Raw genomic sequence first — 23,956 nt, forward strand, 5'->3', positions numbered from 1 at the left:
CATCCACCACCCTAAACATTCACTCCCTTCACCACCGCCGCACCGTGGCTGCAGTGTGTACCATCCACAGGATGCACTGCAGCAACTCACCAAGGCTTCTTCGACAGCACCTCCCAAACCCGCGACCTCTACCACCTAGAAGGACAAGAGCAGCAGGCACATGGGAACAACACCACCTGCACGTTCCCCTCCAAGTCACACACCATCCCGACTTGGAAATATATCGGCCGTTCCTTCATCGTCGCTGGGTCGAAATCCTGGAACTCCCTTCCTAACAGCACTGTGGGAGAACCTTCACCAGACGGACTGCAGCGGTTCAAGAAGGCGGCTCACCACCACCTTCTCAAGGGCAATTAGGGATGGGCAATAAATGCCGGCCTCGCCAGCGACGCCCACATCCCATGAACGAATAAAAAAAAACCCAATTACCTTTTAAATGTTCGTCTCTGCTGCAATAGTCTCTTGTGGTAACGCGTTCAATGTTCTAACTTCCCTCCTTGTCCTTCTCTTGATGACCTTTCAGAACATGCCCCTCCTGCCCTCTCCATTACCGGTTCACCATCAGTCTCTCACTGCTAATTATTTTGAATTTTAAATCTGTCCCGACCTCTTTAAAATTAACACAACTTTTTGAGCAATCATCTTTTTTAAAATAAACTCTTTTTTAATGCATCGGTTCATCTGGATACAATTCACATAAAAATATGGCAGCAAAATCTAGAAATTAGCAAACGAAAACTGTGTTTGCTTATCATTCTCACCTCAATCTAAAATCTCATTTGAAAAGTCTTTAAAGAAAGAACTTGCATTTATATGGCGCCTTTCACGACCTCAGGACGAGCCAGGGGCACTTTACAGCCGATTAACTACTTCTGTTCCTCCAAGTGTGGTCACTCTTGTCATCGTAGGACATAAGACAGCCAATTTGTGCACAGGAAGATCCCACAAACAGCAATGGGAGAAATGACCAGCTAATCTGTGTTGGATGGGGGATAAATATTGGGGAGAACTCCCCCCTGCTTTTCTTCAAAAATAGTGGCCATGGGGATCTTTCATACCCGCCCGAGAGGGGCAGACGGGGCCTCGGTTTGACGTCTCATCCGAAAGACGGCACCTCCGACAGCGCAGCGCTCCCTCAGTACTGCGCGGGGAGCGTCGGCCTGGATTATGCGTACAAGTCTCTGGAGGTGGGGGTTGCGGTGGCTGCGAGCCCACGAGCTGTCTGACTGAGAAGTGAGAGGGCTCCCCGCTGAGCTAACACCGTGATCGAGGGCAGCACATATCACTGTACGTCGGCGCTGTCTTACACCATCATTGGAGCGCTGATCGTAACTTTTTAAAGATTCAATCACCGCACACAAGGTTTATTTTATGAAAAAAAGTAAAATATGTCCCTCTTGCCGGAGAAACCGTTTCTGTGGATGCAGATTTTTTTGTTGGCTTCTGCTGCCCTCTGGTGCAATTCAACAGAATTGAAAACCTCACATTCAGGCCGTTTCCAGTAACTCATTGTCGGCAAAAGAAAGACGGGATTTTTGAATGCCTCCGGTCGGAAGGAGCTTATTCCACATTTATTTACCACATTGTTAGAACCAAACAAGTTTACAGTGCACGAGGCTGCCATTCGGCCCATCATACCCGTGCCAGCTCTTTGGTGGAGCAATCCCAAACTAACCCGACTGCCCTCCCCATAGCCCTGTATCCTTGAATCGGGCCGTTGGATCTTTTCCGTCCGCTGGAGAAGGCAGACAGGGCCTTGTAGTTTCACGTCTCATCCGAAAGGCGGCACCTCCGACAGTGCAGCGCTCCCTCAGTGCTGGCGCTGGGAGTGCCGGCCTGGATTATGCCCTCAAGTCTCTGGAGAGGGACTCGAACCCACGACCTCCTGACCGAGACTCGAGACACGGCATTGAAGGGACGGCCACCCCGCGCTTGAATCTGAAATCACAGCCGAGCAGAATTGAATTTTTTTTTAAAGCTAGGCTCCCGCCAAGTGGGTAAGAGAGTGTCATACAACCTTACAGCACAGGGGGCTAAGGGTCTCCATCGAACCTGTGCAGGCTCCTTGAAAGAGCTATCCAATTAGTCCCATTCCAACGGATGAACGGACACCGCGCAACAATCGCCAGACAGGAGGGTTCCCTCCCAGTCGGGGAACGCTTCAGCAGTCAGGGACATTCAGCCACCGATCTTCGGGTAAGCGTTCTCCAAGGCGGCCTTCGAGACACACGACAACGCAAAATCGTCGAGCAGAAGTTGATAGCCAAGTTCCGCGCCCATGAGGACGGCCTCAACCGGGATCTTGGGTTCGTGTCACGCAACACGTTACCCCACCAGCAAGGAAAAAAAATTATCGGTTTTTAATATTCTCTCTCTCTCTCACTGCCATTTGGGTCTCTTTCTCTCTGTCTGTGTAATCTGACACAATGTACATCCAGTGTACTGGGACGTGCTGTTCTCCGTGGCTGGCCCGTTTGAACAACAACGACGCCTTTTGATTGGTGTGACGCTGTCCCAGCCTAGTATAAGATATGCGATTTGAGAACCTTTCACTCATTCACCTGATGAAGGGGATAATCTCCGAAAGCTTGTGATTTTAAAATAAAATTGTCGGACTATAACCTGGTGTTGTAAGATTCCTTGCATTTGTCCACCCCAGTCCATCACCGGCATCTCCACATCATTCCCCTCACAGCCCTGCAAATTTTCCCTTTTTAAATATTTCTCCAACTCCCTTTTGAAAGTTACTATTGAATCTGGCAGCGCGTTCCAGATCATAACAAAAACAAAATTCTCCTCATCTCCTCTCTGGTTCTTTTGCCAATTATCTTAAATCTGCGTCCTCTGGTTAGCGACCCTCCTGACACTGGAAAGGGTTTCTCCTGATTTACTCCATGAAACCCCTTCATGATTTGGAACACCTCTATTAAATCTCCCCCTTAACCATCTCTGCTCTAAGGAGAACAATCCCAGCTCCTCCAGTCTCTCCACACGACTGAAATCCCTAAAGAGTAATTTGCTCCTTGCCGTTGACCCCGAGTCAGCGGTCGAGTGACGGCAGTCTGAGATTCAACAGCACCGCCATTGGCAAGTCCCCCACCACCAGAGTCCTGGGAGTGTGGGGGCGCGGTGTCACCATTGGCCAGAAGCTGAACTGGACCAGCCGTAAAATATTGCGGATACTGGAGCAGGTATTCTGCGGCGAGTGACTCGCCTCCCGACTCCCCAAAGCCTCTCCACCACCTACAAAGGCACAAGTCAGGAGTGCGATGGAATGCTCTCCATCTTATACTTGTGGCCCCTAGTTCCGGTCTCCCCCGCAAGTGGAAACATCTCTACGGCAACCCTATCGAAGACCTTCATAATTTTTAAAGACCTCTATCGGGTCACCCCTCAGTCTTCTCTTTTCCAGAGAAAGAAGAGCCCCAGCCTGTTCAGCCTTTCCTGATGAGGATATCCTCTCAGTTCTGCTACCACCCTTGCAAATCTTTCTTCGCACCTTCTCCAGGGTCTAATGACGACACCGGCAAGTTGCCTCTGCCAACAGCCTTTGAGCTGGAACCGAGAAAAACATTGAGAGTGACTGCCTCCCGCCAGCGTCCAGCGGAGGACCAAGGCAAAGCATGGCTGAACCAATGGGAACGGTAAGAGAATATAAGGAGGAGGGTTCAGTCGGTCATCACTTAATTGTTGAACTTTGGGAGAGGGAACCCAAAGAGAGGGAGAAGTGGGTGGGGGTTGTGAAATTATTTCCCCGTTTTAATCCAAATATTCACGTCAGAAATTATAAGCCAGTCTATCTGATCTCCTGTTACCAACACTCGTACGCATTCAATCGGTTCAGAGGTAAAAGTCGAAACATTCTTCATTTCAAACTTCCCTGAGTTGAATGGGCCGAGTTGAGCGTAAGATTTGCAGTCTTGATGACTCTTCTCTTGTGCCTTGCCTCTGCCCAGTTCAACCATCCCAGAATGGAGAATGTCCCCTTTGTGTTCAGGTGACCCCGTCCAAATGTAGATTTCCGATATCTCAACCGGACGCTCAAAAACGACGAGGAAATAGTTTCCCTTTCTGGGGGACTTGCCCCAGAAATGGCCAGTCCCGAACTCGTAGGCCTTGCCTGGCGAGTGCTGCTCGTGTACTTGGATGTCGGTGAAAACCAAGGCAGGGGGATTGTCGGGCAAACTGCCCACGAACTCCCGGAACTCGTCGTCCTTCAGCTGGTTGCGCTTCCCCTTGAACGAGGAGTAGGTGCCCATGTGTTGGAAGAGGGACGGCTTAAACCTCATCTCGTGAGGCTGCGCCTCGGCCTTGCGGAACAGCTCCAGCAGCCAGTCACAAGGCATCTCGTCGTAAAACATCAGCAGGAACCTGGCCAGCTTGGGGAGGTCGGCGTTGCGGTAGAGCTTCCCGATGTAGCCCAACTTTGAAAAGGTCAGGGTCGTCCAGGGTGAACCCTTGGTCGAGGCAACGGATCTCTTGATCGAAGAGAGAAAGTTCTGGGCGCACAAAACGTCGTCCTCCAACATTAAGTAGTGGTCGGATAGGTCGGAGCAGAAGTTGACCAGGAAAGCATAATCCACGTTCTGCTTTGACCTGAACTGGACTCTCTCCTCAGGATCATTGTAGTTTCTCTTGAGGCCCTCCAGCGTTGGGTAGATGTCCTTTGAACATTGGATGATAAGCAGGCGTCCTGCGCCGACGTGCGAACCAAACTTGGCTTTGATTTCTGCAGCGGTCCTTGTGCTCCACGACACATCAAATTCAGCGAGGTAGATCACCACCACCATCTGCTCCAGCTCCACGTCGCTGGACTTCTCAAAAATGGACTGGAGGGTGTCCAGCAGGTAGTTCTCTTTCACTCGCCTGACCGACGAGATCCCTATCGATAAGTATTCTGAGACAAAAAAAAAAATTGCATGTCTACGATAAAAATGAACAATGCTCTAGTTCAGGAACATAAGAAATAGGAGCAGGAGTAGGCCATACGGCCCCTCGAGCCTGCTCCGCCATTCAATAAGATCATGGCTGACCTTCGACCTCAACTCCCTATCATTTTTTTTTATTCGTTCATGGGATGTGGGCATCGCTGGCGAGGCCGGCATTTATTGCCCATCCCTAGTTGCCCCTTGAGAAGGTGGTGGTGAGCCGCCTTCTTGAACCGCTGCAGTCCGTGTGGTGACGGTTCTCCCACAGTGCTGTTGGGAAGGGAGTTCCAGGATTTTGACCCAGCGACTATGAAGGAACGGCCGATATATTTCCAAGTCGGGATGGTGTGTGACTTGGAGGGGAACGTGCAGGTGGTGTTGTTCCCATGTACCTGCTGCCCTTGTCCTTCTAGGTGGTAGAGGTCGCGGGTTTGGGAGGTGCTGTCGAAGAAGCCTTGGCGAGTTGCTGCAGTGCATCCTGTGGATGGTACACACTGCAGCCACTGTGCGCCGGTGGTGAAGGGAGCGAATGTTTAGGGTGGTGGATGGGGTGCCAATCAAGCGGGCTGCTTTGTCCTGGATGGTGTCGAGCTTCTTGAGTGTTGTTGGAGCTGCACTCATCCAGGCAAGTGGAGAGTATTCCATCACACTCCTGACTTGTGCCTTGTAGATGGTGGAAAGGCTTTGGGGAGTCAGGAGGTGAGTCACTCGCCGCAGAATACCCAGCCTCTGACCTGCTCTTGTAGCCACAGTATTTATATGGCAGGTCCAGTTAAGTTTCTGGTCAATGGTGACCCCCAGGATGTTGATTGTGGGGGATTTCTGTAACTTAAGAGCTTAGGGCCCGGGCAGCTGAAGGCACGGCCGCCAATGGTGGAGCGATGGAAATCGGGGATGCAGAAGAGGCCGGAATTGGAGGAGCGCAGAGATCTCGGAGGGTTGTAGGAGGTTACAGAGATAGGGAGGGGGGGGCGAGGGCCACGGAGGGATTTGAAAACAAGGATGAGAATTTTAATAATTGAGGTGTTGCCGGCCAATGTCGGTCAGCGAGCTACAGGGGGCGACGGGAGAACGGGACTCGGTGCGAGTCAGGATAGTTTTGGATGAGCTCAAGTTTATGGAGGCTGGAAGATGGGAGGCCGGCCGGGAGAGCATCGGAATATTCAGGATGGAGCCCGAGTTGGAGAATATTGTTGATGCTCTGACGAAGGAATGGACCAAATGCTCGTTCCTTGCTCCACAGTGTCGCACATTGTTTCTGAAGGAGGCAAAAACTACCGGAGTGGAGGGAGTTGGGGAACGAGGAGTAGACCAGTGTTTCAGGGCTGGAGGGTGTGTGCAGGGACACGTATACAGGGTATGATAGTGCAGCGGTTATGGTTGCTGAAATAGGAGTCCAGAGACCATGAATTCAAATCCGACCAGTATGAAAAATTTGGAATAAAAAGCCGGGGTCAGTAAGAGTGACCGTGAAGCTGTCGGGTTGTCATTAAAAACCCAACTGGTTCACCAATGTCCCTTTGGGGAAGGAAACGAGGGGGCATAGATTTAAGGTGAGAGGGGAGAGATACAAAAGGGTCCAGAGGGGCAGTTTTTTCACTCAAAGGGTGGTGAGTGTCTGGAACGAGCTGCCAGAGGCAGTAGTAGAGGCGGGTACAATTTTGTCTTTTAAAAAGCATTTGGACAGTTACATGGGTAAGATGGGTATAGAGGGATATGGGCCAAGTGCAGGCAATTGGGACGAGCTTAGTGGTATAAACTGGGCGACATGGACATGTTGGGCCGAAGGGCCTGTTTCCATGTTGTAAACTTCTATGATTCTATGATTCTATGATTCTAAGTTCCTCCTTCTTTCCTGGTTGTTTTCTGGCAATGTAAACTTCTATGATTCCATGAAACCTGCCCTCCTTACCCGGTCTGGGCCTATATGTGACACCAGTCCCCACACACCAACGTGGCTGACTCTTAACTGCCCTCTGAAGTGGGTCTAGCGAGATCCTGGGTCGTACTAGGGGATGTGGGCAATAAATGCCAGCCTTGCCAGCGACGCCCACATCCCGAGAATGAATAATTTTTTTTTTAAAAGGTGGGGGAGAGACGAATCTGTGGGAGATTTTGAAGCCAAGGAGGAAAACCTTAAATTTGATTCTCTGGGAGACAGCAGGCCATTGGAATTTGGTGAAAACAAGGGCGATGAGGATGGGCCCTCGCTGCGGACAGAGATACAGTCTCAGCGTCCTGGATCACTCGCTGTTTACGGATGGTAGAAGCAGGAGGATTTGGTAGGAAGACGAGGGGCCGATTGGCCTACTCCTGCTCCTATTTCTTATGTAAGACACTCGAGAAGCTCAGCCTGTGCTCACAAGCGCTAAATCGTTCTCATTATGGTTTATTTCACGTGAAATATAACCCTACAAAACAAACTTTAATTGGGCAAAAGGGGGAGATGAGGAGAATTACTTTTAAAAAACGCAGCGAGTTGCTACGATCTGGAACGCGCTGCCTGAAAGGGCGGTGGAAGCAGATTCAATAATAACTTTCAAAAGGGAATTGGATAAATACTTGAAAAGGAAAAATTTGCAGGGCTACGGGGAAAGAGCAGGGGGGGAATGAAACATGTAAGATTGTGAAGGGGCTTGAACGGGTGGATGCGGTAAGGATGTTCCCAAGGATGGGTGAAACTAGAACTAGGGGGCATAATCTTAGAATAAGGGGCTGCTCTTTCAAAACTGAGATGAGGAGAAACTTCTTCACTCAGAGGGTAGTAGGTCTGTGGAATTTGCTGCCCCAGGAAGCTACATCATTAAATAAATTTAAAACAGAAATAGACAGTTTCCGAGAAGTAAAAGGGAATTCGGGGTTACGGGGAGCGGGCAGGAAATTGGACATGAATTTAGATTTGAGGTTAGGATCAGATCAGCCATGATCTTATTGAATGGCGGAGCAGGCTCGAGGGGCCGATTGGCCTCCTCCTGCTCCTATTCCTTATGTTCTTATGTTCTTAATTGGACAGCTCTTTCAAACAGCCGGCACAGGCAAAATGGGCCGAATGGCCTCTTTCTGTGCTGTACCAAATCGTGAAAAATCATGAGTACTTACTTCTACTTTTGGGAAGAGTCCCCGCTAAATATAAATAAGAAATGTCCAGCGGTTGAGAAATCTCGATCTCAGCTGTTGCGTTCTGCCTTCTCTGGAGACATTCTCTCCCGACTTCCCCACTGCGATTTTGTTCATTCCGAGCAACGTCCTGAAATCAGAGGAGTGAAAGGGACACACGGGTGCATATGAGTCAATTTTATTTAGGAGTGATATTTACAAAGTAAAAAGAACAGAAGAAATAGGAGCAGGAGTAGGCCAATCGGCCCCTCGAGCCTGCTCCGCCATTCAATAAGATCACGGCTGATCTGATCCTAACCTCAGAAAAAAAGTTGGAATCGCGTGGCATCGATAAAGACTTGCGATATCACGGAAGCCAGTCTTCAGCCAATTCGATTCACTCCACGTGATATCAAGAAACGGCTGAGTGCACTGGATACAGCAAAGGCTATGGGCCCCGACAACATCCCAGCTGTAGTGCTGAAGACTTGTGCTCCAGAACTAGCTGCGCCTCTAGCCAAGCTGTTCCAGTACAGCTACAACACTGGCATCTACCCGACAATGTGGAAAATTGCCCAGGTATGTCCTGTCCACAAAAAGCAGGACAAATCCAATCCGGCCAATTACCACCCCATCAGTCTACTCTCAATCATCAGCAAAGTGATGGAAGGTGTCGTCGACAGTGCTATCAAGCGGCACTTACTCACCAATAACCTGCTCACCGATGCTCAATTTGGGTTCCGCCAGGACCACTCGGCTCCAGACCTCATTACAGCCTTGGTCCAAACATGGACAAAAGAGCTGAATTCCAGAGGTGAGGTGAGAGTGACTGCCCTTGACATCAAGGCAGCATTTGACCGAGTGTGGCACCAAGGAGCCCTAGTAAAATTGAAGTCCATGGTAATCAGGGGGAAAACTCTCCAGTGGCTGGAGTCATACCTAGCACAAAGGAAGATGGTAGTGGTTGTTGGAGGCCAATCGTCTCAGCCCCAGGACATTGCTGCAGGAGTTCCTCAGGGCAGTGTCCGAGGCCCAATCATCTTCAGCTGCTTCATCAATGACCTTCCCTCCATCATAAGGTCAGAAATGGGGATGTTCGCTGATGACTGCACAGTGTTCAGTTCCATTCGCAACCCCTCAGATAATGAAGCAGTCCGAGCCCGCATGCAGCAAGACCTGGACAACATCCAGGCTTGGGCTCATAAGTGGCAAGTAACATTCGCGCCAGGTAAGTGCCAGGCAATGACCATCTCCAACAAGAGAAAGTCTAACCACCTCCCCTTGACATTCAACGGCATTACCGTCGCCGAATCCCCCACCATCAAGATCCTGGGGGTCACTATTGACCAGAAACTTAACTGGACCAGCCATATAAATACTGTGGCTACGAGAGCAGGTCAGAGGCTGGGTATTCTGCGGCGAGTGACTCACCTCCTGACTCCCCAAAGCCTTTCCACCATCTACAAGGCACAAGTCAGGAGTGTGATGGAATACTCCCCACTTGCCTGGATGAGTGCAGCTCCAACAACACTCAAGAAGCTCGACACCATCCAAGATAAAGCAGCCCGCTTGATTGGCACCCCATCCATCACCCTAAACATTCACTCCCTTCACCACCGGCGCACAGTGGCTGCAGTGTGTACCATCCACAGGATGCACTGCAGCAACTCGCCAAGGCTTCTTCGACAGCACCTCCCAAACCCGCGACCTCTACCACCTAGAAGGACAAGAGCAGCAGGCACATGGGAACAACACCACCTGCACGTTCCCCTCCAAGTCACACACCATCCCGACTTGGAAATATATCGGCCGTTCCTTCATTGTCGCTGGGTCAAAATCCTGGAACTCCCTTCCTAACAGCACTGTGGAAGAACCTTCACCACACGGACTGCAGCGGTTCAAGAAGACGGCTCACCACCACCTTCTCGAGGGCAATTAGGGATGGGCAATAAATGCCGGCCTCGCCAGCGACGCTCACATCCCGTGAACGAATAAAAAAAAAAAAAAAATTTAAATAGCGCCTTTCGCTACCTCAGGACGTCCCAAAGTGCTTTACAGCCAATTGAGTACTTTTGAAGTGTACTCACTGTTGTAATGCAGCCCGTTTGCACACAGCAAGATCCCACAGTGTGACAATGACCAGATAATCTGTTTTTTAGTGATGTTGGTTGATGGATTAACATTGCCCCCAGGACACCGGGGAGAGAACTCCCCTGCTCTTCTTCAAAATAGCGGCCGTGGGATCTTTCACGTCCACCTGAGGGGCAGACAGGTCCTCGGTTTAACATCTCATCAGATGGCAGGAAAAATCAGAGAGCAAGTTATTATCTTAATGGCGAGAAACTGGAAAGTACTGCAGTACAAAGGGATCTGGGGGTCCCAGTGCAAGAAAATCAAAAAGTTAGTATGCTGGTGCAGCAGGTGATCAAGAAGGCCAACGGAATGTTGGCTTTTATTACTAGGGGGATAGAATATAAAAACAGTGAGGTATTGCTGCAGTTATATAAGGTATTGGTGAGACCGCACCTGGAATACTGCATACAGTTTTGGTCTCCATACTTAAGAAAAGACATACTTACTCTCGAGGCAGTGCAAAGAAGGTTCACTCGGTTAATCCCGGGGATGAGGGGGGCGGACATATGAGGAGAGGTTGAGTAGATTGGGACTCTACTCATTGGAGTTCAGAAGAATGAGAGGCGATCTTATTGAAACATATAAGATTGTGAAGGGGCTTGATCGGGTGGATGCGGTAAGGATGTTCCCAAGGATGGGTGAAACTAGAACGAGGGGGCATAATCTTAGAATAAGGGGCTGCTCTTTCAAAACTGAGATGAGGAGAAACTTCTTCACTCAGAGGGTAGTAGGTCTGTGGAATTTGCTGCCCCAGGAAGCTACATCATGAAATAAATTCAAAACAGAAATAGACAGTTTCCTAGAAGTAAAGGGAATTAGGGGTTACAGGGAGCGGGCAGGAAATTGGACATGAATTTAGATTTGAGGTTAGGATCAGATCAGCCATGATCTTATTGAATGGCGGAGCAGGCTCGAGGGGCCGATTGGCCTACTCCTGCTCCTATTTCTTATGTTCTTGTTCTTATTTAGAACCGAGATGAGGAGAAATTTCTCCACTCAGAGGGTGGTGAACCTGTGGAATTCTCTACCACAGAAGGCAGTGGAGGCCAAGTCATTAGATGTATTCAAGAAGGAGATAGATATATTTCTTAACGCTAAAGGGATAAAGGGATATGGGGATAAAGTGGGAACAGGGCACTGAGTTAGACGATCAGCCATGATCATTTTGAATGGTGGAGCAGGCCCGAAGGGCCGAATGGCCTACTCTCGCTCCTATTTTCTATTTTTCTATGTTTCTGAGATCATCAAACTGAAACGTTAACTTTGTTTCTCTCTCTCTCTACAGATGCTGCCTGAGTGTTTCCAGCATTTCCAGTGTTTAATTCTGAAACAATTCACTGAATCCCCCACCATCAACATCCTGGGGGTCACCATTGACCAGAAACTTAACTGGATCAGCCACATAAATACTGTGGCTATAAGAGCAGGTCAGAGGCTGGGTATTCTGCGGCGAGTGACTCACCTCCTGACTCCCCAAAGCCTTTCCACCATCTACAAGGCACAAGTCAGGAGTGTGATGGAATACTCTCCACTTGCCTGGATGAGTGCAGCTCCAACAACACTCAAGAAGCTCGACACCATCCAGGACAAAGCAGCCCGCTTGATTGGCACCCCATCCACCACCCTAAACGTTCACTCCCTTCATCACCGGCGCACCGTGGCTGCAGTGTGTACCGTCCACAGGATGCACTGCAGCAACTCACCAAGGCTTCTACGACAGCACCTCCCAAACCCGCGACCTCCACCACCTAGAAGGACAAGAGCAGCAGGCACATGGGAACAACACCACCTGCACGTTCCCCTCCAAGTCACACACCATCCCAACTTGGAAATATATCGGCCGTTCCTTCATCGTCGCTGGGTCAAAATCCTGGAACTCCCTTCCTAACAGCACTGTGGGAGAACCGTCACCACACGGACTGCAGCGGTTCAAGAAGGCGGCTCACCACCACCTTCTCAAGGGCAATTCGGGATGGGCAATAAATGCCGGCCTCGCCAGCGACGCCCACATCCCACGAACGAATAACAAAAAAAAATTCTGGAACAATATTCGTTGGTTCTATGTTTCGATCAAGTGATGTAAGGCATGATCTTTCGAGAGAAGGATTGGTTTGATTAAAAAGAAATCAGAAATTTCACCATTGGCCCAGGATGAAAAAAACAAGACCCCGATAACTGCAGAGTTTCCATCCTGTCTTTGAACACAGCCACAAGCCTTTGTAAATAATTTACATGGCAGGTTTCTAAAGAAATCTAATATTTTTTTAAACTATTCATTCTTGGGATGTGGGCGTCGCTGGCAAGGCCGGCATTTATTGCCCATCCCCAGTTGCCCTGATTTTGATACAACTGAGAGGCCACTTCAGAGGGCAGTTCAAAGTCAACCACGTCGTTGTGGGGACTGGAGTCACATATAGGCCCAGACCGGGTGAGGACGGCAGGTTTCCTTCCCTAAAAAGGGACAACTGTGAACCAGTTGGGTTTTTACGACAATCTGACAGATTCGCGGTCACTTTGGCTGATCCCAGCTTAAGATTTTCAGGTTTTTTTTTAAACTAAGTTCAAATTCTCAAAGCGCCAATGGTGCGATTTGAACTCAATCACTCTCTGGATTATTAGTCCAGAACAGACTCAAGGGGCCGAATGACCTCGTCCAGCTCCTATATTCCACGACACGACCTCGCCCCTGGAAATTTCAGTGCACGCCAGACTGTGATTTTCAACACAGGAATTGAGAACGAGAAGAGATGAAGGTCGATCTAGTTCGCCTTCTGCCATAGGAACAGGAGTAGGCCATTCAGCCCCTCGTGCCTGCTCCGCCATTTGAGAAGATCATGGCTGATCTGTGATCTAACTCCATATACCTGCCTTTGGCCCATATCCCTTAATACCTTTGGTTGCCAAAAAGCTATCTATCTCAGATTTAAATTTAGCAATTGAGCCAGTATCAATTGCCGTTTGCGGAAGGGAGTTCCAAACTTCTACCACCCTTTGTGTGTAGAAATGTTTTCTAATCTCGCTCCTGAAAGGTCTGGTTCTAATTTTTCGACTGTGCCCCCTACTCCGAGAATCCCCAACCAGCGGAAATAGTTTCTCTCTATCCACCCTATCTGTTCCCCTTAATATCTTATAAACTTTGATCAGATCACCCCTTAACCTTCGAAACTCCAGAGAATACAACCCCAATTTGTGTAATCTCTCCTCGTAACTTAACCCTTGAAGTCCGGGTATCATTCCAGTAAACCTACGCTGCACTCCCTCCAAGGCCAATATGTCCTTCCGAAGGTGCGGTGCCCAGAACTGCTCACAGTACTCCAGGTGCGGTCTAACCAGGGTTTTGTATAGCTGCAGCATAACTTCTGCCCCCTTGTACTCTAGTCCTCGAGATATAAAGGCCAGCATTCCATTAGCCTTCTTGATTATTTACTGCACCTGTTCATGACACTTCAATGATCGATGTACCTGAACTCCTAAGTCCCTTTGGACATCCACTGTTTTTAACTTTTTACCATTTAGAAAGTACCCTGTTCTATCCTTTTTTGATCCAAAGTGGATGACCCCACATTTGTCTACATTGAATTCCATTTGCCTCAGTTTTGCCCATTCACCTAATCTATCAATATCGCTTTGGAATTTTATGTTTTCATCCACACTGCTTACAATGCCACCAATCTTTGTGCCATCCAAGGTAGACAAGATATGACAATTTTCCCTCCCTTAAAGCGAATGGGCAGTTCGGGAGCACAGTTAGAGAGTGATTTCAGCCAGTTTTATTTAGAAAAATAACACTGCTCATTTTGACGAGCTGCAGATTGAACGGCAAGAAGTCCAGATGGACTTTCCGTCCCGATAATGGGCGAGAGGGATTTTATTCCCGGATGTTCTCCCCAACACTTTTTCCTTTCGTCTCTGAGTCAGAAGGTCGTGCGTTCGAGCCCCCCTCCAGAGACCTGAGCGCGTAATCCAGGCCGACACTCCCGGTGCAATACTGAGGGAGCGCTGCACTGTCGGAGGTGCCGTTTTTCGGACGAGATGCCAAACCGAGGCTCCGTCTGCCCTCTCAGGTGGATCCCATGGAACTATTTTGAAGAAGAGGAGCAGGAGATTTCTCCCCGATTTCCTGGGGCCAAGATTTATCCCTCAACCAATATCACTAAAAACAGATTATCTGGTCATTATCACGTGGCTGTTTGTGGGATCTTCCTGTGCGCAAATTGGTTGCCGCTTTTTCGACATTACAAGAGTGACCTCACTTCAAACAAAAGTACTTTGAAGCGCTTTGCGACATCATGAGGTCAAGAAAAACCCTAAATAAATGCAAAGTCTTTCTTTTATCTTTCCTTGAAGCAAGCCAACCATTTAGTGAACCATTAACTGGCGCGTCTCAGTTATAGTATAAATAAAAGCAGATGACACACAGAGAAGGACAGTCCGTCAGCATCTGCAAAGGGACAACATCCAGGCTTGGGCTGATAAGTGGCAAGTAACATTCGCGCCAGATAAGTGCCAGGCAATGACCATTTCCAACAAGAGAGAGTCTAACCACCTCCCCTTGACATTCAACGGCATTACCGTCGCCGAATCCCCCACCATCAACATCCTGGGGGTCACCATTGACCAGAAACTTAACTGGACCTGCCATATAAATACTGTGGCTACAAGAGCAGGTCAGAGGCTGGGTATTCTGCGGCGAGTGACTCATCTCCTGACTCCCCAAAGCCTTTCCACCATCTACAAGGCACAAGTCAGGTGTGTGATGGAATACTCTCCACTTGCCTGGATGAGTGCAGCTCCAACAACACTCAAGAAGCTCAACACCATCCAGGACAAAGCAACCCGCTTGATTGGCACCCCATCCACCACCCTAAACATTCACTCCCTTCACCACCGGTGCACAGTGGCTGCAGTGTGTACCATCCGCAGGATGCACTGCAGCAACTCGCCAAGGCTTCTTCGACAGCACCTCCCAAACCCGCGACCTCTACCACCTAGAAGGACAAGAGCAGCAGGTACATGGGAACAACACCACCTGCACGTTCCCCTCCAAGTCACACACCATCCCGACTTGGAAATATATCGGCCGTTCCTTCATCGTCGCTGGGTCAAAATCCTGGAACTCCCTTCCCAACAGCACTGTGGGAGAACCTTCACCACACGGACTGCAGCGGTTCAAGAAGGCGGCTCACCACCACCTTCTCAAGGGGCACTTAGGGATGGGCAATAAATGCCGGCCTCGCCAGCGACGCCCACATCCCATGAATGAATAAAGATGTGTTAACATTTCGGAGGGGTCAGTTGGTGTTTCTCGGCTCAGCGGGCAGCACTTCCGTCTCCGACTCAGAAGATCGTGGGTTCTAAGCCCCACGCCAGAGACTTGAGCCCATGATCCAGAGCGACACTCCCAGTGCAGGACTGAGGGAGTGCTGCACTGTCAGATGAGACGTTAAACCGAGGCCCAGCCTGTCCCCCTCGGGTGGACGTGAAAGATCCCACGGCCACGATTCAACAGAAGAGCAGGCTGAGTTCTGATGCCTGGCAACCAACATCATCAAAACCAAATTCGTTCAATCATGCGGGCCCTCGACCCGATCACAAACCTCTTTCCTCCCTCCCTCGCTCCCCCACCCTTTCCCTGACTCTGTACTTGCTCAAAAATTCTAACATCTTCCAGTTCTGACGAAAGGTCTTCGGCCTGAAAGGTTAACTCTGTTTCTTTCTCCACAGACGCTGCCTGACTTGCTGAGCTTCTCCAGCATTTTCTGTTTTCATTTCATTCATTTACTGTTTGTGGGATCTTGCTGTACATAAATTGGCCACCGCGTTTGCGTTAAAAACAAGTGACTGCACTTCAAATGGTCGTTCATTGGCTGTGAAATGCTTTGGGACCAAATGCTGGAATATGGGATTAGAGTAGACAGGGCTGATGGCCGGCGCGGACACGATGGGCCGAAGGGCCTCGATCCGTGTTGTATAACTCTATGACTCTATGACTCTATGACTCTAAATGCTTTGGGACATACTGACGATGTAAAAGGTGATATATAAATGCAAATCCATTCTCTCGAGACCCTTAATCACGACTTAACGACACCCAGAAAACTGATTCACTTTTCTCTTCAGATGCTCTGCGTTTTCCCTGTTTTTATTTCAGTGCTGTCACTTTTCTACTTTTAATTGTTTCGCTGTTTTGGAAGCAAGCTGTGCTGGTACTTTCGTTGAGTGTCCCTGCGATGTCCTTTCCCCTTACCTGGGAGGGCTCTACTCTCTTCACTTGGTGAACGTCCATTCTGTGCTGGAGAATCAAGATGGCAGCCACGAACAGAACAAGCCAAGGCAGATGCCTGCATCGAACGCAACGGGCAAACGTTCTCCATATCATTGCAACTTTTCTCATCTCCTGACTCCTGAAAACACAGACAATTATCAAAGTATTTGTAGCTCTCTGTTGATTGCTGGTTTGGAATTGATTGCATTGCCAGAAAACAACCAGGAAAGAAGGAGGAACTTAGAATCATAGAAGAATCATAGAATCATAGAAGTTTACAACATGGAAACAGGCCCTTCGGCCCAACATGTCCATGTCGCCCAGTTTATACCACTAAGCTCGTCCCAATTGCCTGCACTTGGCCCATATCCCTCTATACCCATCTTACCCATGTAACTGTCCAAATGCTTTGTATAAGGCAAAATTGTACCCGCCTCTACTACTGCCTCTGGCAGCTCGTTCCAGACACTCACCACCCTTTGAGTGAAAAAATTGCCCCTCTGGACCCTTTTTGTATCTCTCCCCTCTCACCTTAAATCTATGCCCCCTCGTTATAGACTCCCCTACCTTTGGGAAAAGATTTTGACTATCTACCTTATCTATGCCCCTCATTATTTTATAGACTTCTATAAGATCACCCCTTAACCTCCTACTCTCCAGGGAGAAAAGTCTCAGCCTATCCAACCTCTCCCTATAAGTCAAACCATCAAGTCCCGGTAGCATCCTAGTAAATCTTTTCTGCACTCTTTCTAGTTTAATAATATCCTTTCTATAATAGGGTGACCAGAACTGTACACAGTATTCCAAGTGTGGCCTTACTAATGTCTTGTACAACTTCAACAAGACATCCCAACTCCTGTATTCAATGTTCTGACCAATGAAACCAAGCATGCTGAATGCCTTCTTCACCACCCTATCCACCTGTGACTCCACTTTCAAGGAGCTATGAACCTGTACTCCTAGATCTCTTTGTTCTATAACTCTCCCCAACGCCCTACCATTAACGGAGTAGGTCCTGGCCCGATTCGATCTACCAAAATGCATCACCTCACATTTATCTAAACTGAACTCCATCTGCCATTCATCGGCCCACTGGCCCAATTTATCAAGATCCCGTTGCAATCCTAGATAACCTTCTTCACTGTCCACAATGCCACCAATCTTGGTGTCATCTGCAAACTTACTTACCATGCCTCCAAATCATTAATATAAATAACAAATAACAGTGGACCCAGCACCGATCCCTGAGGCACACCGCTGGACACAGGCCTCCAATTTGAAAAACAACCCTCGACAACCACCCTCTGTCTTCTGCCGTCAATCCAATTTTGTATCCCTTGCATTTATGTAGCGCCTTTCTTGACCTCAGGGTGCCGCAAAACGCTTCACAGCCAACGAAGTACTTTTTGAAGTCTAGTCGCTGTTATAATTTCGGAAATGCGGCAGCCAATTTACGCACAGCAAGATCCCACAAACAGCAATGTGATAATGACCAGATCGTCTCTTTAAGTGCTGTTGGTTGAGGGATAAATATTGGCCCAGGACACCCGGGAGAACTCCCCTGCCATCTGCTGCTGAAACCCTCATCCATGCCATTGTTGCCTCCTGGCTCCATTCCAATGGAATGGTTGCATCCCAATGCTCTCCTGGCCGGCCTCCCATCATCCAACCTCCATAAACTTGAGCTCATCCAAAGCTCTGCTGCTGTTTCTTAACTCGCACCAAGTCCCGTTCACCCATCACCCTTGTGCTCGCTGACCGACACTGGCTCCCGGTCTGGCAAGGCCTCGATTTTAAAAATCTCATCCTTGTGTTCAAAACCCTCGACGGCCTCGCCCCCCCTCCCTATCTCTGTAACCTCCTCCAGCCCCTACAACCCTCTGCTATCTCTGCGTTCCACCAACTCTGGACTCTTGTCAATCATTTCCATTGCTCCACCTACGATAGAAAGGATATTATTAAACTAGAAAGAGTGCAGAAAAGATTTACTAGGATGCTACCGGGACTTGATGGTTTGACTTATAGGGAGAGGTTGGATAGACTGGGACTTTTTTCCCTGGAGAGTAGGAGGTTTAGGGGTGATCTTATAGAAGTCTATAAAATAATGAGGGGCATAGATAAGGTCGATAGTCAAAATCTTTTCCCAAAGGTAGGGGAGTTTATAACGAGGGGGCATAGATTTAAGGTAAGAGGGGAGAGATAGAGAAGGGCAATTTTTTCACTCAAAGGGTGGTGAGTGTCTGGAACGAGCTGCCAGAGGCAGTAGTAGAGGCGGGTACAATTTTGTCTTTTAAAAAGCATTTGGACAGTTACATGGGTAAGATGGGTATAGAGGGATATGGGCCAAGTGCAGGCAATTGGGACTAGCTTAGTGGTATAAACTGGGCGACATGGACATGTTGGGCCGAAGGGCCTGTTTCCATGTTGTAAACTTCTATGATTCTATGATTCTATGATTGGCGGCCGTGCATTCAGCTGCCTAGGCCTTAAGCTCAGGAATTCCCCCCCGAAACCTCTCTACCTCTCTCTCCTCCTTTAAGACGCTCCTTAAAAAATTTCCACTTTTACCAAACTGCAAGTCACCCATCCTTATATCTCCGTCTTTGGCTCAGTGTTGATTCTTGTTTGATAATCGGTCCTGCGACGCGCCTTGGGATAAGAACATAAGAAATAGGAGCAGGAGTAGGCCAATCGGCCCCTCGAGCCTGCTCCGCCGTTCAATAAGATCATGGCTGATCTGATCCTAACCTCAAATCTAAATTCAAGTCCAATTTCCTGCCCGCTCCCCGTAACCCCTAATTCCCTTTACTTCTAGGAAACTGTCGATTTCTGTTTTAAATTTATTTAATGATGGAGCTTCCACAGCTTCCTGGGGCAGCAAATTCCACAGACCTACTACCCTCTGAGTGAAGAAGTTTCTCCTCATCTCACTTTTGAAAGAGCAGCCCCTTATTCTAAGATTATGCCCCCTAGTTCTAGTTTCACCCATCCTTGGGAACATCCTTACCGCATCCACCCGATCAAGCCCCTTCACAATCTTATATGTTTCAATAAGATCGCCTCTCATTCTTCTGAACTCCAATGAGTAGAGTCCCAATCTACTCAACCTCTCCTCATATGTCCACCCCCTCATCCCCAGGATTAACCGAGTGAACCTTCTTTGTACTGCCTCGAGAGCAAGTATGTCTTTTCTTAAGTATGGAGACCAAAACTGTATGCAGTATTCCAGGTGCGGTCTCACCAATACCTTATATAACTGCAGCAATACCTCCCTGTTTTTATATTCTATCCCCCTAGAAATAAAAGCCAACATTCCGTTGGCCTTCTTGATCACCTGCTGCACCTGCATACCAACTTTTTGATTTTCTTGCACTGGGACCCCCAGATCCCTTTGTACTGCAGTACTTTCCAGTTTCTCGCCATTAAGATAATAACTTGCTCTCTGAGTTTTCCTGCCAAAGTGCATAACCTCACATTTTCCAATATTGTATTGCATCTGCCAAATCTCCGCCCACTCCCCCAGCCTGTCTATATCCCCTTGTAGGTTTTTTATGTCCTCCTCACTCTCTACTTTCCCTCCCATCTTTGTATCATCTGCAAACTTTGATATGTTACACTCGGTCCCCTCCTCCAAATCGTTAATAATGATTGTAAAGAGTTGGGGACCCAGCAGGGGACGTTTTCCGATGTTAAAGGCACCGTATAAATATAAGTTGCTGTAGTTGCAACAGAGAGAGACGCAGAGAGAGGAAGGCAGAGTGAGCGCACGTGTCAGGAAGAGAAAGAGAAAGCAAAAAACAGAGAGAGAAACAGGAAAAGAGAGTCGAGTTGGTGAGCGCGAGAGATTGAGTGTAAGAGATGAGAGGTCTCTGCGTTTCTCCAATTCCGGCCTCTTGCGCGTCCCCAATGTTCATCGCTCCACCATTGGCGGCCGTGCCTTCGGATGCAACGCGACCGTCCCTATTCATGTGAGTACAGAAGGAGAGCGTGCAAATTATTTTTGGATTCTGCTTCTGCCCCCCCCATGGAAAAGGAACATTTTCAAGCTAGTTCAGACATCTTTAAGGAAAGAGATTAGGGCGGCTGAGAATCAGTGGACTGGAAGGATCTAGCAGGAATTAACAACAACTTGCATTGATACAGCAACTTTAAACGTAGTAAAACGTCCCAAGGCGCTTCACAGGAGTGTTATCAGACAAAATTCGATGCCGAGCCACACGAGATATTAGGACAGGCGACCAAAAGCTTGGTCAAAGAGGTAGGTCTTAAGGAGCGTCTTAAAAGGAGGAGAGGTAGCAAGGAGAGGGAGTGAGGCTGCGAGGAGAGGTAGCGAGGCTTAGGGAGAGAATTCCAGAGCTTGGGGCCGAGGCGGCTGAAGGCACGGCCGCCAATGGTGGAGCGATGGAAATCGGGGATACACAAGAGGCCAGAGTTGGAGGAGCGCAGAGATCTCGGAGGGTCGTAGCGCTGGAGGAGGTTACAGACGTAGGGCCATGGAGGGATTTGAACACAAGGATGAGAATTTTAAAAATTGAGATGTTCCTGGACCAGGAGCCAACATCGGTCAGCGAGCACGGGGGGGGGTGATGGGCGAACAGGACTTGGTGCGAGTTAGGATACGGGCAGCAGGCACCTTCCATTGATAGGGTGAGAGTTGAAGTAAATAGAGAGGGAGGAGGCTCGTGTGGAGTATAAACACCGGCATAGACCAAATGGCCTCTTTCTGTGCTGTGAAATCTAAATAATTCTGGGCTTTACAAGTGGAGGCGCAGAGTACAGAAGCAAAGAAGTTACGCTAAATGTATTGGTGAGACCGCACCTGGAATACTGCATACAGTTTTGGTGTCCATACTTAAGAAAAGACATACTTGCTCTCGAGGCAGTACAAAGAAGGTTCACTCGGTTAATCCCGGGGATGAGGGGGCGGACATATGAGGAGAGGTTGAGTAGATTGGGACTCTACTCATTGGAGTTCAGAAGAATGAGAGGCGATCTTATTGAAACATATAAGATTGTGAAGGGGCTTGATCGGGTGGATGCGGTAAGGATGTTCCCAAGGATGGGTGAAACTAGAACTAGGGGGCATAATCTTAGAATGAGGGGCTGCTCTTTCAAAACTGAGATGAGGAGAAACTTCTTCACTCAGAGGGTGGTAGGTCTGTGGAATTTGCTGCCCCAGGAAGCTACATCATTAAATAAATTTAAAACAGAAATAGACAGTTTCCTAGAAGTAAAGGGAATTAGGGGTTACGGGGAGCGGGCAGGAAATTGGACATGAATTTAGATTTGAGGTTAGGATCAGATCAGCCATGATCTTAATGAATGGCGGAGCAGGCTCGAGGGGCCGATTGGCCTACTCCTGCTCCTATTTCTTATGTTCTTATGTAAACCTTTATAAATCACTGGCTAGGCCCAGGAAATTCACGTACAGATGCACTACAAGTGTGCGGTCTGTTTCTCAGGCATTAACCGGTGTTCAAATGTGTGTAAACCCAGTGCAATGTGAGGGCATTAAGGGTTAGTAGGAGACGTTCAACCAGAGGGAGATCTATCCACGGGTACGTTGAGCAACGTGGAACGTTCTTGTTGAGTTTTTTGTTAAATCGGTTTTCCAACCATTGAAAGCTTCAAAATTCTGAATTCAACGTTATGTTTCATGATTGCGCCTATTCCAGCACAAGGCTCGACGGGCCGAATGGCCTCCTTCTGTGCTGTGTTATTGTACGATGTGCCCCAGATTACTCCATGGTGCAGGAATAAGTGGCCCACTGACAGTGCATTTGTAATGTTGGCCTTTATGTCTAGAGGACTGGAGTACAAGGGGGCAGAAGTTATGCTGCAGCGATACAAAACCCTGGTTAGACCGCACCTGGAGTACTGTGAGCAGTTCTGGGCACCGCACCTTCGGAAGGACATATTGGCCTTGGAGGGAGTGCAGCGTAGGTTTACTAGAATGATACCCGGACTTCAAGGGTTAAGTTACGAGGAGAGATTACACAAATTGGGGTTGTATTCTCTGGAGTTTCGAAGGTTAAGGGGTGATCTGATCGAAGTTTATAAGATATTAAGGGGAACGGATAGGGTGGATAGAGAGAAACTATTTCCACTGGTTGGGGATTCTAGGAGTAGGGGGCACAGTCTAAAAATTAGAGCCAGACCTTTCAGGAGTGAGATTAGAAAACATTTCTACACACAAAGGGTGGTAGAAGTTTGGAACTCTCTTCCACAAACGGCAATTGATACTAGCTCAATTGCCGTTTGAGATAGATAGCTTTTTGGCCACCAAAGGTATTAAGGGATATGGGCCAAAGGCAGGTACATGGAGTTAGATCACAGATCAGCCATGATCTTATCAAATGGCGGAGCAGGCACGAGGGGCTGAATGGCCTGCTCCTGTTCCTATGTTCCTATTAACCCCACCCCTCCCCACAAAAAGTCGAATTTTACCCCCTGTTATTCGAATGACGACTCCCATTTGCAATGTTCTCACTGCAGCTTTTCGTTTCCTCTGTAACTGGCTTGCTCCAGGCCAGTTTGTCACCCTCAGAATGGAGATGATTGGGTAATTTCCCCGTCAATCACGCCTGGAGACCGCACTGCCGTAAGTGACTGGGATCGATTCGATGCACAGAATTTGTTTTATGTAACTATCAAAATGACCAAAAAAAACCATATCTCCGCTCCATCACCAAGACCGCCGACCTCCACCTCCATAACATCGCCCGTCTCCGCCCCCTGCCTCAGCTCATCGGCTGCTTAAGACCTGATCCGTGCCTTTGTTACCTCGAGACTTGCCTTTTCCAATGCTCTCCCATCTCCCCCCCTCCATAAACACGAGCCCATCCAAAGCTCTGCTGCCCCCGTATCCTAACTCGCACCAAGTCCCGTTCACCCATCACCCCCCTGTGCTCGCTGACCCACATTGGCTCCCGGTCTGGGAACGCCTCGATTTTAAAACTCTCGTCCTTGTTTTCAAATCCCTCCATGGCCCTCGCCCCCCCTCCCTATCTCCTCCAGCCCTACAACCCTCCGCCAATTTTTTCCTCGTGTATCTCCCACTTTCTTTCCCTCCACCATTGGCGGCCGTGCCTTCAGCTGCCCAGGCCTTAAGCTCTGGAATTCCCTCCCTAAACCTTTCCGCCTCTCTCTCTCTTCTTCAATCCTACCTCTTTGACCAAGCTTTTGGTCACCTGTCCTAATGTCTCCTTGTGCGACTCGGTTTCAAATTTTGTTTGATAATCACACCTGTGAGGCGCCTTGGGACGTATTACTACGTTAAAGGCGCTATATAAATGCAAGTTTTTGTTGTATTATGTAACTATCCTCCACTCATTGCATTTTGCTGGCAAAATCCTGTTGTCATCAGGAGGCCGTTTGCTGTCGTTTTGGTCATCAGTTCGGAGACAAGTCCCACCCCCTCCTCCAACTCATTGGTGCCAATATTCACTCTGTTCCAATTACTCTGACTGGCCGTAGAACATTACCGGCAGCAACAAATACTTGCATTCGCATCTTATAATCACTTTACCAATCG

At 48.6% G+C, this 23,956-nt stretch overlaps 1 protein-coding gene across 1 annotated transcript; it reads right to left on the reverse strand.

The window, feature by feature from the left end:
* Positions 1-662: 662 nt before the first annotated feature.
* Positions 663-16,548, reverse strand: LOC137327758 (alpha-1,6-mannosyl-glycoprotein 4-beta-N-acetylglucosaminyltransferase-like). The gene is made up of 3 exons (XM_067993566.1): positions 16,405-16,548; positions 8,028-8,175; positions 663-4,897 (listed from the first exon to the last, which is right to left on the reverse strand). The coding sequence occupies exons 1-3, from the start codon at positions 16,534-16,536 to the stop codon at positions 3,747-3,749; spliced, it is 1,431 nt and encodes a 476-aa protein (XP_067849667.1). The 5' UTR covers positions 16,537-16,548; the 3' UTR covers positions 663-3,746.
* Between the last annotated feature and the right edge of the window lie 7,408 nt (positions 16,549-23,956).

Source organism: Heptranchias perlo, chromosome 12, assembly GCF_035084215.1.
Source record: "Heptranchias perlo isolate sHepPer1 chromosome 12, sHepPer1.hap1, whole genome shotgun sequence".
NCBI lineage: Eukaryota > Metazoa > Chordata > Chondrichthyes > Hexanchiformes > Hexanchidae > Heptranchias > Heptranchias perlo.